The 17,362-nt window shown below is 37.2% G+C and overlaps 1 protein-coding gene across 2 annotated transcripts in view; it reads left to right on the forward strand.

The window, feature by feature from the left end:
- LOC111191225 (serine-rich adhesin for platelets-like) overlaps positions 1–17,362 on the forward strand; it is a 51,743-nt gene that overhangs the window by 22,302 nt on the left and 12,079 nt on the right. Inside the window, exons 15-21 of one of the 2 annotated variants that reach the window (XM_049482578.1) lie at positions 4,258–9,106; positions 11,057–11,106; positions 12,361–13,690; positions 14,749–14,948; positions 15,060–15,169; positions 16,809–16,927; positions 17,031–17,204. In XM_049482578.1, the coding sequence (XP_049338535.1) occupies positions 4,258–9,106; positions 11,057–11,106; positions 12,361–13,690; positions 14,749–14,948; positions 15,060–15,169; positions 16,809–16,927; positions 17,031–17,204 (6,832 nt within the window). The remainder of the gene's footprint in view (positions 1–4,257; positions 9,107–11,056; positions 11,107–12,360; positions 13,691–14,748; positions 14,949–15,059; positions 15,170–16,808; positions 16,928–17,030; positions 17,205–17,362) is intronic. The other variant, XM_049482579.1, reaches the window with a different exon arrangement.

Consider the following 17,362-nt stretch of genomic DNA (forward strand, 5'->3'; position numbering starts at 1 on the left):
ATCTGGAGCTTCAGCTGAAACAACAAAGGACGGATCTGGAACTTCAACAGACATAACAACAAAGGCAGAATCTGGAAGTTCAAAAGAAATAACAACAAAGGGAGAATCTGGAAGTTCATCAGAAAGAACAACAAAGGGAGAATCTGGAGGTTCAAAAGAAATAACAACAAAGGGAGAATCTGGAACTTCATCAGAAATAACAACAAAGGGAGAATCTGGAACTTCATCTGAAACAACAAGGGACGGATCTGGAACTTCACCAGAAACAACAAAGGACGGATCTGGAACTTCAACAGAAATAACAACAAAGGGAGAATCTGGAACTTCATCACAAATAACAACCACAAAGGGAGAATCTGGAACTTCATCTGAAACAACAAAGGACGGATCTGGAACTTCAACAGAAACAACAACAAAGGGAGAATCTGGAACTTCATCAGAAAGAACAACAAAGAGAGAATCTGGAACTTCATCTGAAACAACAAAGGACGGATCTGGAACTTCATCAGAAACAACAACAAAGGGAGAATCTGGAAATTCAAAAGAAATAACAACAAAGGGAGAATCTGAAACTTCATCTGAAACAACAAAGGACGGATCTGGAACTTCAACAGAAATAACAACAAAGGGAGAATCTGAAACTTCTACAGAAATAACAACAAAGGGAGAATCTGGAACTTCATCAGAAATAACAACAAAGGGAGAATCTGGAGCTTCATCTGAAACAACAAAGGACGGATCTGGAACTTCAACAGACATAACAACAAAGGCAGAATCTGGAAGTTCAAAAGAAATAACAACAAAGGGAGAATCTGGAACTTCATCTGAAACAACAAAGGACGGATCTGGAACTTCAACAGAAACAACAACAAAGGGAGAATCTGGAACTTCATCTGAAACAACAAAGGGAGAATCTGGAACTTCAACAGATATAACAACAAAGGGAGAATCTGGAACTTCATCAGAAACAACAACAAAGGGAGAATCTGGAAATTCAAAAGAAATAACAACAAAGGGAGAATCTGAAACTTCATCTGAAACAACAAAGGACGGATCTGGAACTTCATCAGAAATAACAACAAAGGGAGAATCTGGAAGTTCATCAGAAAGAACAACAAAGGGAGAATCTGGAACTTCATCTGAAACAACAAAGGACGGATCTGGAACTTCATCAGAAATAACAACAAAGGGAGAATCTGGAACTTCAACAGACATAACAACAAAGGGAGAATCTGGAACTTCATCAGAAAGAACAACAAAGAGAGAATCTGGAACTTCATCTGAAACAACAAAGGGAGAATCTGAAACTTCATCTAAAACAACAAAGGACGGATCTGGAACTTCATCAGAAAGAACAACAAAGGGAGAATCTGGAACTTCATCTGAAACAACAAAGGACGGATCTGGAACTTCATCAGAAATAACAACAAAGGGAGAATCTGGAAGTTCATCAGAAATAACAACAAAGGGAGAATCTGGAACTTCATCTGAAACAACAAGGGACGGATCTGGAACTTCACCAGAAACAACAAAGGACGGATCTGGAACTTCAACAGAAATAACAACAAAGGGAGAATCTGGAACTTCATCAGAAATAACAACCACAAAGGGAGAATCTGGAACTTCATCTGAAACAACAAAGGACGGATCTGGAACTTCAACAGAAACAACAACAAAGGGAGAATCTGGAACTTCATCAGAAAGAACAACAAAGAGAGAATCTGGAACTTCATCTGAAACAACAAAGGACGGATCTGGAACTTCAACAGAAACAACAACAAAGGGAGAATCTGGAACTTCATCTGAAACAACAAAGGGAGAATCTGGAACTTCATCAGAAACAACAACAAAGGGAGAATCTGGAAATTCAAAAGAAATAACAACAAAGGGAGAATCTGAAACTTCATCTGAAACAACAAAGGACGGATCTGGAACTTCATCAGAAATAACAACAAAGGGAGAATCTGGAAGTTCATCAGAAAGAACAACAAAGGGAGAATCTGGAAGTTCATCTGAAAGAACAACAAAGGGAGAATCTGGAACTTCATCTGAAACAACAAAGGACGGATCTGGAACTTCAACAGAAATAACAACAAAGGGAGAATCTGAAACTTCTACAGAAATAACAACAAAGGGAGAATCTGGAACTTCATCAGAAATAACAACAAAGGGAGAATCTGGAGCTTCATCTGAAACAACAAAGGACGGATCTGGAACTTCAACAGACATAACAAGAAAGGCAGAATCTGGAAGTTCATCAGAAATAACAACAAAGGGAGAATCTGGAACTTCATCTGAAACAACAAAGGACGGATCTGGAACTTCAACAGAAACAACAACAAAGGGAGAATCTGGAACTTCATCTGAAACAACAAAGGGAGAATCTGGAACTTCAACAGATATAACAACAAAGGGAGAATCTGGAACTTCATCAGAAAGAACAACAAAGGGAGAATCTGGAAATTCAAAAGAAATAACAACAAAGGGAGAATCTGAAACTTCATCTGAAACAACAAAGGACGGATCTGGAACTTCATCAGAAATAACAACAAAGGGAGAATCTGGAAGTTCATCAGAAAGAACAACAAAGGGAGAATCTGGAACTTCATCTGAAACAACAAAGGACGGATCTGGAACTTCATCAGAAATAACAACAAAGGGAGAATCTGGAACTTCAACAGACATAACAACAAAGGGAGAATCTGGAACTTCATCAGAAAGAACAACAAAGAGAGAATCTGGAACTTCATCTGAAACAACAAAGGGAGAATCTGAAACTTCATCTAAAACAACAAAGGACGGATCTGGAACTTCATCAGAAAGAACAACAAAGGGAGAATCTGGAACTTCATCTGAAACAACAAAGGACGGATCTGGAACTTCATCAAAAATAACAACAAAGGGAGAATCTGGAAGTTCATCAGAAAAAACAACAAAGGGAGAATCTGGAACTTCATCTGAAACAACAAAGGACGGATCTGGAACTTCATCAGAAAGAACAACAAAGGGAGAATCTGGAACTTCATCTGAAACAACAAAGGGAGAATCTGGAAGTTCATCTGAAACAACAAAGGACGGATCTGGAATTTCAACAGAAACAACAACAAAGGGAGAATCTGGAACTTCAACAGAAACAACAGCAAAGGGAGAATCTGGAATTTCAACAGACATAACAACAAAGGGAGAATCTGGAACTTCATCAGAAATAACAACAAAGGGAGAATCTGGAACTTCATCAGAAATAACAACAAAGGGAGAATCTGGAACTTCATCTGAAACAACAAAGGACGGATCTGGAACTTCACCAGAAATAACAACAAAGGGAGAATCTGGAGCTTCATCTGAAACAACAAAGGGAGAATCTGGAAGTTCATCTGAAACAACAAAGGACGGATCCGGAACTTCAACAGAAATAACAACAAAGGGAGAATCTGGAACTTCATCAGAAAGAACAACAACAAAGGGAGAATCTGGAACTTCATCTGAAACAACAACTGACGGATCTGGAACTTCATCAGAAAGAACAACAAAGGGAGAATCTGGAAGTTCACCTGAAACAACAAAGGACGGATCTGGAACTTCAACAGAAACAACAACAAAGGGAGAATCTGGAACTTCATCTGAAACAACAAAGGGAGAATCTGGAACTTCAACAGATATAACAACAAAGGGAGAATCTGGAACTTCATCAGCAACAACAACAAAGGGAGAATCTGGAAATTCAAAAGAAATAACAACAAAGGGAGAATCTGAAACAACAAAGGGAGAATCTGGAAGTTCATCAGAAAGAACAACAAAGGGAGAATCTGGAACTTCATCAGAAAGAACAACAAAGAGAGAATCTGGAACTTCATCTGAAACAACAAAGGACGGATCTGGTACTTCATCAGAAAGAACAACAAAGGGAGAATCTGGAGCTTCATCTGAAACAACAAAGGGAGAATCTGGAAGTTCAACAGAAACAACAACAAAGGGAGAAACTGGAACTTCATCTGAAACAACAAAGGGAGAATCTGGAACTTCATCAGAAACAACAACAAAGGGAGAATCTGGAAATTCAAAAGAAATAACAACAAAGGGAGAATCTGAAACTTCATCTGAAACAACAAAGGACGGATCTGGTACTTCATCAGAAATAACAACAAAGGGAGAATCTGGAAGTTCATCAGAAAGAACAACAAAGGGAGAATCTGGAAGTTCATCAGAAAGAACAACAAAGGGAGAATCTGGAACTTCATCTGAAACAACAAAGGACAGATCTGGAACTTCAACAGAAATAACAACAAAGGGAGAATCTGGAAGTTCATCAGAAATAACAACAAGGGGAGATTCTGAAACTTCTACAGAAATAACAACAAAGGGAGAATCTGGAACTTCATCAGAAATAACAACAAAGGGAGAATCTGGAGCTTCATCTGAAACAACAAAGGACGGATCTGGAACTTCAACAGACATAACAACAAAGGCAGAATCTGGAAGTTCAAAAGAAATAACAACAAAGGGAGAATCTGGAACTTCACCTGAAACAACAAAGGACGGATCTGGAACTTCAACAGAAATAACAACTAAGAGAGAATCTGGAACTTCATCTGAAACAACAAAGGACGGATCTGGAACTTCATCAGAAAGAACAACAAAGGGAGAATCTGGAAGTTCAATAGAAATAACAACAAAGGGAGAGTCTGGAACTTCAACAGAAATAACAACAAAGGGAGAATCTGGAACTTCACCTGAAACAACAAAGGACGGATCTGGAACTTCAACAGAAATAACAACAAAGAGAGAATCTGGAACTTCATCTGAAACAACAAAGGACGGATCTGGAACTTCAACAGAAATAACAACAAAGGGAGAATCTGGAAGTCCATCTGAAACAACAAAGGACAGATCTGGAATTTCATCAGAAATAACAACAAAGGGAGAATCTGGAACTTCAACAGAAATAACAAAAAAAGGAGGATCTGGAAGTTTAGAAGAAATAACAACAAAGGGAGAATCTGGAACTTCATCTGAAACAACAAAGGACGGATCTGGAACTTCAAGAGACATAACAACAAAGGGTGAATCTGGAACTTCATCTGAAACAACAACAAAGGGAGAATCTGGAAGTTCAACAGAAACAACAAAGAGAGGATCTGAAACTTCATCTGGAACTTCATCAGAAACAACAAAGAGAGGATCTGGAACTTCATCAGAAACAACAAAGAGAGGATCTGGAACTTCATCAGAAACAACAAAGAGAGGATCTGGAACTTCATCTGAAACAACAAAGGGAGAATCTGAAACTTCATCTGAAACAACAAAGGGAGAATCTGAAACTTCATCAGAAACAACAAAGGGAGAATCTGGAACTTCATCAGAAACAACAAAGGGAGAATCTGGAACTTCATCAGAAACAACAAAGAGAGGATCTGGAACTTCATCAGAAACAACAAAGAGAGGATCTGGAACTTCATCTGAAACAACAAAGAGAGGATCTGGAACTTCATCAGAAACAACAAAGAGAGAATCTGAAACTTCATCTGAAACAACAAAGGGAGAATCTGAAACTTCATCAGAAACAACAAAGGGAGAATCTGGAACTTCATCAGAAACAACAAAGAGAGGATCTGGAACTTCATCAGAAACAACAAAGAGAGGATCTGAAACTTCATCAGAAACAACAAAGAGAGGATCTGAAACTTCATCAGAAACAACAAAGAGAGGATCTGAAACTTCATCAGAAACAACAAAGAGAGGATCTGGAACTTCATCAGAAACAACAAAGGGAGAATCTGGAACTTCATCTGAAACAACAAAGAGAGAATCTGAAACTTCATCAGAAACAACAACAAAGGGAGAATCTGGAACTTCATCAGAAACAACAACAAAGGGAGAATCTGGAACTTCATCGGAAACAACAAAGAGAGAATCTGAAACTTCATCAGAAACAACAACAAAGGGAGAATCTGGAACTTCATCTGAAACAACAAAGGACGGATCTGGAACTTCAACAGACATAACAACAAAGGGAGAATCTGGAACTTCATCTGAAACAACAACAAAGGGAGAATCTGGAAGTTCAACAGAAACAACAAAGACAGGATCTGAAACTTCATCAGAAACAACAAAGAGAGAATCTGAAACTTCATCAGAAACAACAACAAAGGGAGAATCTGGAACTTCATCAGAAACAACAACAAAGAGAGGATCTGGAACTTCATCGGAAACAACAAAGAGAGAATCTGAAACTTCATCAGAAACAACAACAAAGGTAGAATCTGGAACTTCATCTGAAACAACAAAGGACGGATCTGGAACTTCATCAGAAATAACAACAAAGGGAGAATCTGGAACTCCATCTGAAACAACAAAGGACAGATCTGGAATTTCATCAGAAATAACAACAAAGGGAGAATCTGGAACTTCAACAGAAATAACAACAAAGGGAGGATCTGAAACTTCATCAGAAACAACAAAGAGAGAATCTGAAACTTCATCAGAAACAACAAAGAGAGGATCTGAAACTTCATCACAAACAACAAAGAGAGGATCTGAAACTTCATCAGAAACAACAAAGAGAGGATCTGAAACTTCATCAGAAACAACAAAGACAGAATCTGAAACTTCATCAGAAACAACAACAAAGGGAGAATCTGGAACTTCATCAGAAACAACAACAAAGAGAGGATCTGGAACTTCATCGGAAACAACAAAGACAGAATCTGAAACTTCATCAGAAACAACAACAAAGAGAGAATCTGAAACTTCATCAGAAACAACAACAAAGGTAGAATCTGGAACTTCATCTGAAACAACAAAGGACGGATCTGGAACTTCATCAGAAATAACAACAAAGGGAGAATCTGGAACTTCAACAGAAATAACAACAAAGGGAGGATCTGAAACTTCATCAGAAACAACAAAGAGAGGATCTGAAACTTCATCAGAAACAACAAAGAGAGGATCTGAAACTTCATCAGAAACAACAAAGAGAGAATATGGAACTTCATCTGAAACAACAAAGGACAGATCTGGAACTTCAACAGAAATAACAACAAAGGGAGAATCTGGAAGTTCATCAGAAATAACAACAAGGGGAGATTCTGAAACTTCTACAGAAATAACAACAAAGGGAGAATCTGGAACTTCATCAGAAATAACAACAAAGGGAGAATCTGGAGCTTCATCTGAAACAACAAAGGACGGATCTGGAACTTCAGCAGACATAACAACAAAGGCAGAATCTGGAAGTTCAAAAGAAATAACAACAAAGGGAGAATCTGGAACTTCATCTGAAACAACAAAGGACGGATCTGGAACTTCATCAGAAAGAACAACAAATGTAGAATCTGGAAGTTCAATAGAAATAACAACAAAGGGAGAATCTGGAACTTCATCTGAAACAACAAAGGACGGATCTGGAACTTCAACAGAAATAACAACAAAGGGAGAATCTGAAACTTCATCAGAAGCAACAAAGGGAGAATCTGGAACTTCATCAGAAACAACAAAAAAGGGAGAATCTGAAACTTCATCAGAAACAACAAAGAGAGGATCTGAAACTTCATCAGAAACAACAACAAAGGGAGAATCTGGAACTTCAAAAGAAACAACAACAAAGGGAGAATCTGGAACTTCATCAGAAACAACAAAGAGAGGATCTGAAACTTCATCAGAAACAACAATGAGAGGATCTGTAACTTCAACAGAAACAACAAAGAGAGAATCTGAAACTTCATCAGAAACAACAATGAGAGGATCTGGAACTTCATCAGAAACAACAAAGAGAGGATCTGGAACTTCATCAGAAACAACAAAGAGAGGATCTGGAACTTCATCTGAAACAACAAAGGGAGAATCTGGAAGTTCAACAGACATAACAACAAAGGGAGAATCTGGAAGATTAGAAGAAATAACAACAAAGGGAGAATCTGGAACTTCATCTGAAACAACAAAGGACGGATCTGGAACTTCAACAGACATAACAACAAAGGGAGAATCTGGAAATTCATCAGAAACAACAACAAAGGGAGAATCTGGAATTTCAACAGAAACAACAAAGAGAGGATCTGAAACTTCATCAGAAACAACAAAGAGAGGATCTGGAACTTCATCAGAAACAACAACAAAGGGAGAATCTGGAAGTTCAACAGAAACAACAAAGAGAGAATCTGAAGCTTCTTCAGAAACAACAAAGAGAGGATCTGGAACTTCATCAGAAACAACAAAGAGAGGATCTGGAACTTCATCAGAAACAACAAAGGGAGAATCTGGAACTTCATCAGAAACAACAAAGAGAGGATCTGGAAGTTCATCAGAAACAACAAAGGGAGAATCTGGAACTTCATCAGAAACAACAAAGAGAGGATCTGGAACTTCATCAGAAACAACAAAGAGAGGATCTGGAACTTCATCAGAAACAACAAAGGGAGAATCTGGAACTTCATCTGAAACAACAAAGGACGGATCTGGAACTTCAACAGACATAACAACAAAGGGAGAATCTGGAAATTCATCAGAAACAACAACAAAGGGAGAATCTGGAATTTCAACAGAAACAACAAAGAGAGGATCTGAAACTTCATCAGAAACAACAAAGAGAGGATCTGGAACTTCATCAGAAACAACAAAGAGAGGATCTGGAACTTCATCAGAAACAACAAAGGGAGAATCTGGAAGTTCAACAGAAACAACAAAGAGAGAATCTGAAGCTTCTTCAGAAACAACAAAGAGAGGATCTGGAACTTCATCAGAAACAACAAAGAGAGGATCTGGAACTTCATCAGAAACAACAAAGGGAGAATCTGGAACTTCATCAGAAACAACAAAGAGAGGATCTGGAAGTTCATCAGAAACAACAAAGGGAGAATCTGGAACTTCATCAGAAACAACAAAGAGAGGATCTGGAACTTCATCAGAAACAACAAAGAGAGGATCTGGAACTTCATCAGAAACAACAAAGGGAGAATCTGGAACTTCATCAGAAACAACAAAGAGAGGATCTGGAACTTCATCAGAAACAACAAAGGGAGAATCTGGAACTTCATCAGAAACAACAAAGAGAGGATCTGGAACTTCATCTGAAACAACAAAGGGAGAATCTGGAACTTCATCAGAAACAACTAAGAGAGAATCTGAAACTTCATCAGAAACAACAATGGGAGGATCTGGAACTTCATCAGAAACAACAAAGAGAGGATCTGGATCTTCATCAGAAACAACAAATAGAGGATCTGAAACTTCATTAGAAACAACAAAGGGAGATTCTGGAACTTCATCTGAAACAACAAAGGGAGAATCTGGAAGTTCAACAGAAATATCAACAAAGGGAGGATCTGGAACTTCATCAGAAACAACAAAGGGAGAATCTGGAACTTCATCAGCAACAACAAAGAGAGGATCTGGAACTTCATCAGAAACAACAAAGAGAGGATCTGAAACTTCATCAGAAACAACAAAGAGAGGATCTGGAACTTCATCAGAAACAACAAAGAGAGGATCTGAAACTTCAGCAGAAACAACAAAGAGAGAATCTGAAACTTCATCAGAAACAACAAAGAGAGGATCTGGAACTTCATCAGAAACAACAAAGGGAGAATCTGAAACTTCATCAGAAACAACAAAGAGAGGATCTGGAACTTCATCAGAAACAACAAAGGGAGAATCTGGAACTTCATCAGAAACAACAAAGAGAGGATCTGAAACTTCATCAGAAACAACAAAGGGAGAATCTGGAACTTCATCAGAAACAACAAAGAGAGGATCTGAAACTTCATCAGAAACAACAAAGAGAGGATCTGGAACTTCATCAGAAACAACAAAGAGAGGATCTGAAACTTCATCAGAAACAACAAAGAGAGGATCTGAAACTTCATCAGAAACAACAAAGAGAGGATCTGGAACTTCATCAGAAACAACAAAGTTAGAATCTGAAACTTCATCAGAAACAACAAAGAGAGAATCTGAAACTTCAACTGAAACAACAAAGTTAGAATCTGAAACTTCATCAGAAACAACAAAGAGAGAATCTGAAACTTCAACTGAAACAACAAAGGGAGAATCTGAAACTTCATCAGAAACAACAAAGAGAGAATCTGAAACTTCAACTGAAACAACAAAGGGAGAATCTGAAACTTCATCAGAAACAACAAAGAGAGGATCTGGAACTTCATCAGAAACAACAAAGGGAGAATCTGAAACTTCATCAGAAACAACAAAGAGAGGATCTGAAACTTCATCAGAAACAACAAAGAGAGGATCTGGAACTTCATCAGAAACAACAAAGAGAGGATCTGGAACTTCATCAGAAACAACAAAGGGAGAATCTGAAACTTCATCAGAAACAACAAAGAGAGGATCTGGAACTTCATCAGAAACAACAAAGGGAGAATCTGAAACTTCATCAGAAACAACAAAGAGAGAATCTGAAACTTCAACTGAAACAACAAAGGGAGAATCTGAAACTTCATCAGAAACAACAAAGAGAGGATCTGGAACTTCATCAGAAACAACAAAGAGAGGATCTGGAACTTCATCAGAAACAACAAAGGGAGAATCTGAAACTTCATCAGAAACAACAAAGAGAGGATCTGAAACTTCATCAGAAACAACAAAGAGAGGATCTGGAACTTCATCAGAAACAACAAAGGGAGAATCTGAAACTTCATCAGAAACAACAAAGAGAGGATCTGGAACTTCATCAGAAACAACAAAGGGAGAATCTGAAACTTCATCAGAAACAACAAAGAGAGGATCTGGAACTTCATCAGAAACAACAAAGGGAGAATCTGGAACTTCATCAGAAACAACAAAGAGAGGATCTGAAACTTCATCAGAAACAACAAAGGGAGAATCTGGAACTTCATCAGAAACAACAAAGAGAGGATCTGAAACTTCATCAGAAACAACAAAGAGAGGATCTGGAACTTCATCAGAAACAACAAAGAGAGGATCTGGAACTTCATCAGAAACAACAAAGGGAGAATCTGGAACTTCATCAGAAACAACAAAGAGAGGATCTGAAACTTCATCAGAAACAACAAAGAGAGGATCTGAAACTTCATCAGAAACAACAAAGGGAGAATCTGGAACTGCATCAGAAACAACAAAGAGAGGATCTGAAACCTCATCTGAAACAACAAAGAGAGGATCTGGAACTTCATCAGAAACAACAAAGAGAGGATCTGGAACTTCATCAGAAACAACAAAGAGAGGATCTGGAACTTCATCAGAAATAACAAAGAGAGGATCTGGAACTTCATCTGAAACAACAAAGGGAGAATCTGGAACTTCATCAGAAACAACAAAGAGAGGATCTGGAACTTCATCAGAAACAACAAAGGGAGGATCTGGAACTTCATCAGAAACAACAAAGAGAGGATCTGGAACTTCATCTGAAACAACTAAGAGAGGATCTGGAACTTCATCAGAAACAACAAAGGGAGAATCTGGAACTTCAGCAGAAACAACAAAGAGAGAATCTGAAACTTCATCAGAAACAACAAACAGAGAATCTGGAACTTCATCAGAAACAACAAAGGGAGGATCTGAAACTTCATCAGAAACAACAAAGAGAGGATCTGAAACTTCATCAGAAACAACAAAGAGAGAATATGGAACTTCATCAGAAACAACAAAGAGAGGATCTGGAACTTCATCAGAAACAACAAAGAGAGGATCTGAAACTTCGTCAGAAACAACAAAGAGAGGATCTGAAACTTCATCAGAAACAACAAAGAGAGGATCTGGAACTTCATCAGAAACAACAAAGAGAGGATCTGGAACTTCATCAGAAATAACAAAGAGAGGATCTGGAACTTCATCTGAAACAACAAAGGGAGAATCTGGAACTTCATCAGAAACAACAAAGAGAGGATCTGGAACTTCATCAGAAACAACAAAGGGAGGATCTGGAACTTCATCAGAAACAACAAAGAGAGGATCTGGAACTTCATCTGAAACAACTAAGAGAGGATCTGGAACTTCATCAGAAACAACAAAGGGAGAATCTGGAACTTCAGCAGAAACAACAAAGAGAGAATCTGAAACTTCATCAGAAACAACAAAGAGAGAATCTGGAACTTCATCAGAAACAACAAAGGGAGGATCTGAAACTTCATCAGAAACAACAAAGAGAGGATCTGAAACTTCATCAGAAACAACAAAGAGAGAATATGGAACTTCATCAGAAACAACAAAGAGAGGATCTGGAACTTCATCAGAAACAACAAAGAGAGGATCTGAAACTTCATCAGAAACAACAAAGAGAGGATCTGAAACTTCATCAGAAACAACAAAGAGAGGATCTGAAACTTCATCAGAAACAACAAAGAGAGGATCTGAAACTTCATCAGAAACAACAAAGAGAGGATCTGAAACTTCATCAGAAACAACAAAGGGAGAATCTGGAACTTCATCTGAAACAACAAAGAGAGGATCTGGAACTTCATCTGAAACAACAAAGAGAGGATCTGGAACGTCATCAGTAACAACAACAAAATCTCAATTTTTATCAAATCCAACAAAAGCAGATTCTGGAACATCAAAAGGATTATCAACACCAGATTGTCTAACAACAGTTGAGTCTCTAACTTCAATAGCAAGAACAGCAGATTTTGTAACTTTAACAGCAAAAACAACATTGGTATCTGTAACATCAAACGGAAAAACAACAGCACAATCTCTAACATCAAAAGGAAAAACAACAGCACAATCTGTAACTTCAAAAGGAAAAACAACGGCACAATCTGTAACTTCAAACGGAAAAACAACAGCACAATCTCTAACATCAAAAGGAAAAACAACAGCACAATCTGTAACTTCAAACGGGAAAACAACAGCACAGTCTGTAACTTCAAAAGGAAAAACAACAGCACAATCTATAACTTCAAAAGGAAAAACAACAGCACAGTCTGTGACTTCAAAAGGAAAAACAACAGCACAGTCTGTGACTTCAAAAGGAAAAACAACAGCACAATCTGTAACTTCAAAAGGAAAAACAACAGCACAGTCTGTGACTTCAAAAGGAAAAACAACAGCACAATCTGTAACTTCAAAAGGAAAAACAACAGCACAGTCTGCGACTTCAAAAGGAAAAACAACAGCACAGTCTGTAACTTCAAAAGGAAAAACAACAGCACAGTCTGTGACTTCAAAAGGAAAAACAACAGCACAGTCTGTGACTTCAAAAGGAAAAACAACAGCACAGTCTGTGACTTCAAAAGGAAAAACAACAGCACAGTCTGTGACTTCAAAAGGAAAAACAACAGCACAGTCTGTGACTTCAAAAGGAAAAACAACAGCACAATCTATAACTTCAAAAGGAAAAACAACAGCACAATCTATAACTTCAAATGGAAAAACAACAGCGCAGATATTAACATCAAAAGGAAAGACAACAGCCCAATATGTAACATCAAAAGCTGGAACAACAGGTTCTTTAACTTTAACAAATGCAACAACAAACGCCACCACGACCCAACAATCTACAACAATCATTAATTGCAACATGTTGCTCTCTAGAATAGATGAAAGTACAGCTAACAGATCTTCATCACCAGGAGTCCTGACCTTCTCACAAGTAGCTGATCTGGCTTTACGATCTGCAGCCGTAAATAAAACCGAAATCATTACCGAAATATTCCACTGTCTTAGAGAAGTAAATGCTCTGAAGAACGTTACAGAGTTCCTGGATAGTCTGGAAAAAAAGGTAAATTAATAAAACCACATAATTTATTATATTTTACCTATTTGTTCTTTGCTCCAAATGATTCTGTATCTACTGTAACTGTAGATTAATTACAGAGCAGTACGGGTACAACAGATTACAGTGCTGGTGATTCTGTATCTACTGTAACTGTAGATTAATTACAGAGCAGTACCGGTACAACAGATTACAGTGCTGGTGATTCTGTATCTACTGTAACTGTAGATTAATTACAGAGCAGTACGGGTACAACAGATTACAGTGCTGGTGATTGTGTATCTACTGTAACTGTAGATTAATTACAGAGCAAAACGGGTACAACAGATTACAGTGCTGGTGATTCTGTATCTACTGTAACTGTAGATTAATTACAGAGCAGTATGGGTACAACAGATTACAGTGCTGGTGATTCTGTATCTACTGTAACTGTAGATTAATTACAGAGCAGTATGGGTACAACAGATTACGGTGCTGGTGATTCTGTATCTACTGTAACTGTAGATTAATTACAGAGCAGTACGGGTACAACAGATTACACTGCTGGTGATTCTATATCTACTGTAACTGTAGATTAATTACAGAGCAGTGCGGGTACCATTACCATTAGCACTTTCTGCCAGGCTAAGATAGCTAAGATAAACATATATACCCATACATTTAGTTGTTAGCCTACCTGCTGCTAAGTTACGCAGTTTGTACACAATCTTCCTTTGTGTTCCTTAATCGTTTCTGGCTTTTCCTGTTGGATAACTCCATCGCTTTATGATTGCTGAAGGTCCATATTTTTCCGGCTGCAGGAATGATGAACCTGGCTGACTGGCGACTGTTAGTAACTAGTAGGAGCGCCCCCTTGAGGGGGATTCTGATAACAGATTCTGATAACAGAGTCGCCTGCTTTGACCATCACAGAAATTAAAGGGGTGCAATTGATTGGTTTGCTTGCCCTGTTGCAATGGGGCTGCTTGCATCAAGGCTCATTTGGGCACAATTAAAAAAAAGCTTTTTAAGCTGATTAAACAGAATAAATAATTTATGTTAATATGCTTTTCTTTTCTTTCTAGTCGGCAAAAATCGAACACGTGGCGAGAGACATCATGATGCAACAGACCTTCGACATAATCAGCTTCCATTTCTCAGAGTTTTCCATAGCTGACTGGAACAGCTGGTTTTGTCTCAGACTGGTTCCTCTCTTGCCCAGTTTGACTCCAAATATGTTACAAACCATATTAGCAAAGGTCGACTGCACCGTTTACCAAATAATGTGAGTATATGTTATTTTTTTAAATACATTTTCATATCAAACAAATGCCAAAGCAGAATTTGCCCAAACATCTATTTGATTAATTTGAATGTTAAATTTGTTTCCTAACAGTGTTAGTGGACTGAGCATGGCGTTTGATGAAATGAGCTTGAGTTTACAGAAGGACATCACAAGAATTCTGGTGAATTACCTGAGGGAGACTCAGAAAATCATTAGAGCAGGTAAATACCTTAAAACCAGGTGTTCTCAACTTATTCACCTCACTTGAGAATTAGGTCCTAAACAGTAACTTAAAGGAGAACTCTGGTGTAAAATTGACTAATTGACTTTTGGTGTAGTAAAACTTTTTTTTTTTTTTGCCCACCACCACCCACCCTCATTGGAGGTCTAATACTTTATTTCACTCTATAATAATACATTTAATAATGCATAATTCTCAAGGCAGGACATAAATACCAAAACAAACAAATAGACAGAAAAAGGAAGACACAAATAAGAAATAAAAAAAATAAAACAAAACAAAAATAATAATAGATCATTTTTGGGATTATGTCTTTTCAAATTACTATGCTCACGTTTTAGCTAAATCGCTGTGGCATCAGTTCACTTATAATACTACAGATTTCGTAATAGGGTTCCAAATATTACTCAACTGCTGCTGATCCGAAACATTTTTTTCTAATGAAATATAGTCTGTAAAGAAATTTAATCCTTGTGATCTTTTCCAATTTCAATTGTTGCAGTAAAACAAGATAAGGTTTACTAACCTTTGTTGAATAGCCCACCTCCGCTCTCCTGCAGCTTTCTGAGATGCAGCATTTTTTTAGTTTGTCCAAACATGCTTTAAAATAGATATATGGGGCATATTTTGCCGTTATCCAGCTTAAAGTAGCTCTACATCTCATTGGTAGAATCCGGAGAGCCCTGATATTTAAACGAGCCATTAATATCTTTAAAACTACACACGAAGCTTATTAAACACCACTGTTTACATCCTATAGCGTAATCTAATGCCCGAGCGCCGCAATCTTAAAGTAAAGGTAAAAGATGGCGGCACCCGGAGATTAGATTGCGCTACTATTTCTTAATATCTCAGTTAGGGGTGTGCCATATCATATCATTAATAAGCAATAATAAAATAATAATGAAAAATTTCATTTTTTGCAGTAGTGGTGTATTGCGGAAATATATATATATATTTTTTTTTTAATTCAGTGTTTTCTCATATCGCCAAGAGTATCGTTATCACGGAAAAATACCATGAAATATCGTGATATTAGTTTACAGCCATATCGCCCACCCCTAATTATTATATATAAAACATATCAGGGTGCTAATTTTTTTATTGTTTTTATCAACAACAAAAAAAATCACACTGTTCTCATTTTCCCATTATATATAGTTTCTACTATAGACAGATTATATCTGTCCAGTATCATTTATTTTACTTTAATCCTGAATATATGGAGATATTTGGAGTGCATTATTATTAGTATTGTGAAATTCAGGATTATTGATCATTCTGTTACAAATCTGATAAAATTGAACAAAATTGTTTATATATATATATATATATATATATATATATATATATATATATATATATATATATTTTTTTTTTTTTTTTAATTCAATGTTTTCTCATATCTCATTTCTCGGTATCGCGAAAAATACCATGAAATATCGTGATATTAATTTACAGCCATATCGTCCACCCCTTTTTCTGTGCTTTTTCTAAAAAACAATGTTATGGTTATTTCTTTATGTTTAAAGATGGGTTCTTCATGACTTCCTCCTCAAGGTCATATATTTTGAGCATTTCTTAACATTTTCTCCTCTTTTTGTGCCAATTTAACACAGCTAAACCCTGTGGATCAAACACCAATACAGACTTTGACTGGCTTTGGAAGAACTTTGGCAAATTCTACATCTACATGCCTCTGGAGGACCTGCAGCTGCTCATTCCTGATTTATTTAAGGTAGAAATCTACGACTCAAATATAACAAAAGGATTGTGTAGAGTTAATTTAGTAACTAATGATGATAACCTCTCTCTTTTTTGTGTTTGTTTGTTTTTTGCAGTTTTCTTCAATAAACGACTTCAATGCGTCGCAGGTCTTTGATCAGGCTGTAACTTCTAATGCTCTTCAGAAGAAAGATCTGATGATAATGGTTTTTAACTGTCTGAAAAAAGGAAATGGTCTGAAGACTTTACATGAGTTTTTTTCTGTTCTGGCTAACAGCTCGAAGAAAAAGGTCAGTATAGATATAGATGATCCGTTGATGTCACAGCTTGATATGATTTAGGGCGTGTTAGTGTGTCTTTGCTGTCATAATGACAGGAAAAGTACACCTTGTGCTACTCGAAACACAACGCAAAAGGCATAATTCTCTTAATTAATCATGGGTGTGGT

Source organism: Astyanax mexicanus, chromosome 8, assembly GCF_023375975.1.
Source record: "Astyanax mexicanus isolate ESR-SI-001 chromosome 8, AstMex3_surface, whole genome shotgun sequence".
Taxonomy (NCBI): domain Eukaryota; kingdom Metazoa; phylum Chordata; class Actinopteri; order Characiformes; family Acestrorhamphidae; genus Astyanax; species Astyanax mexicanus.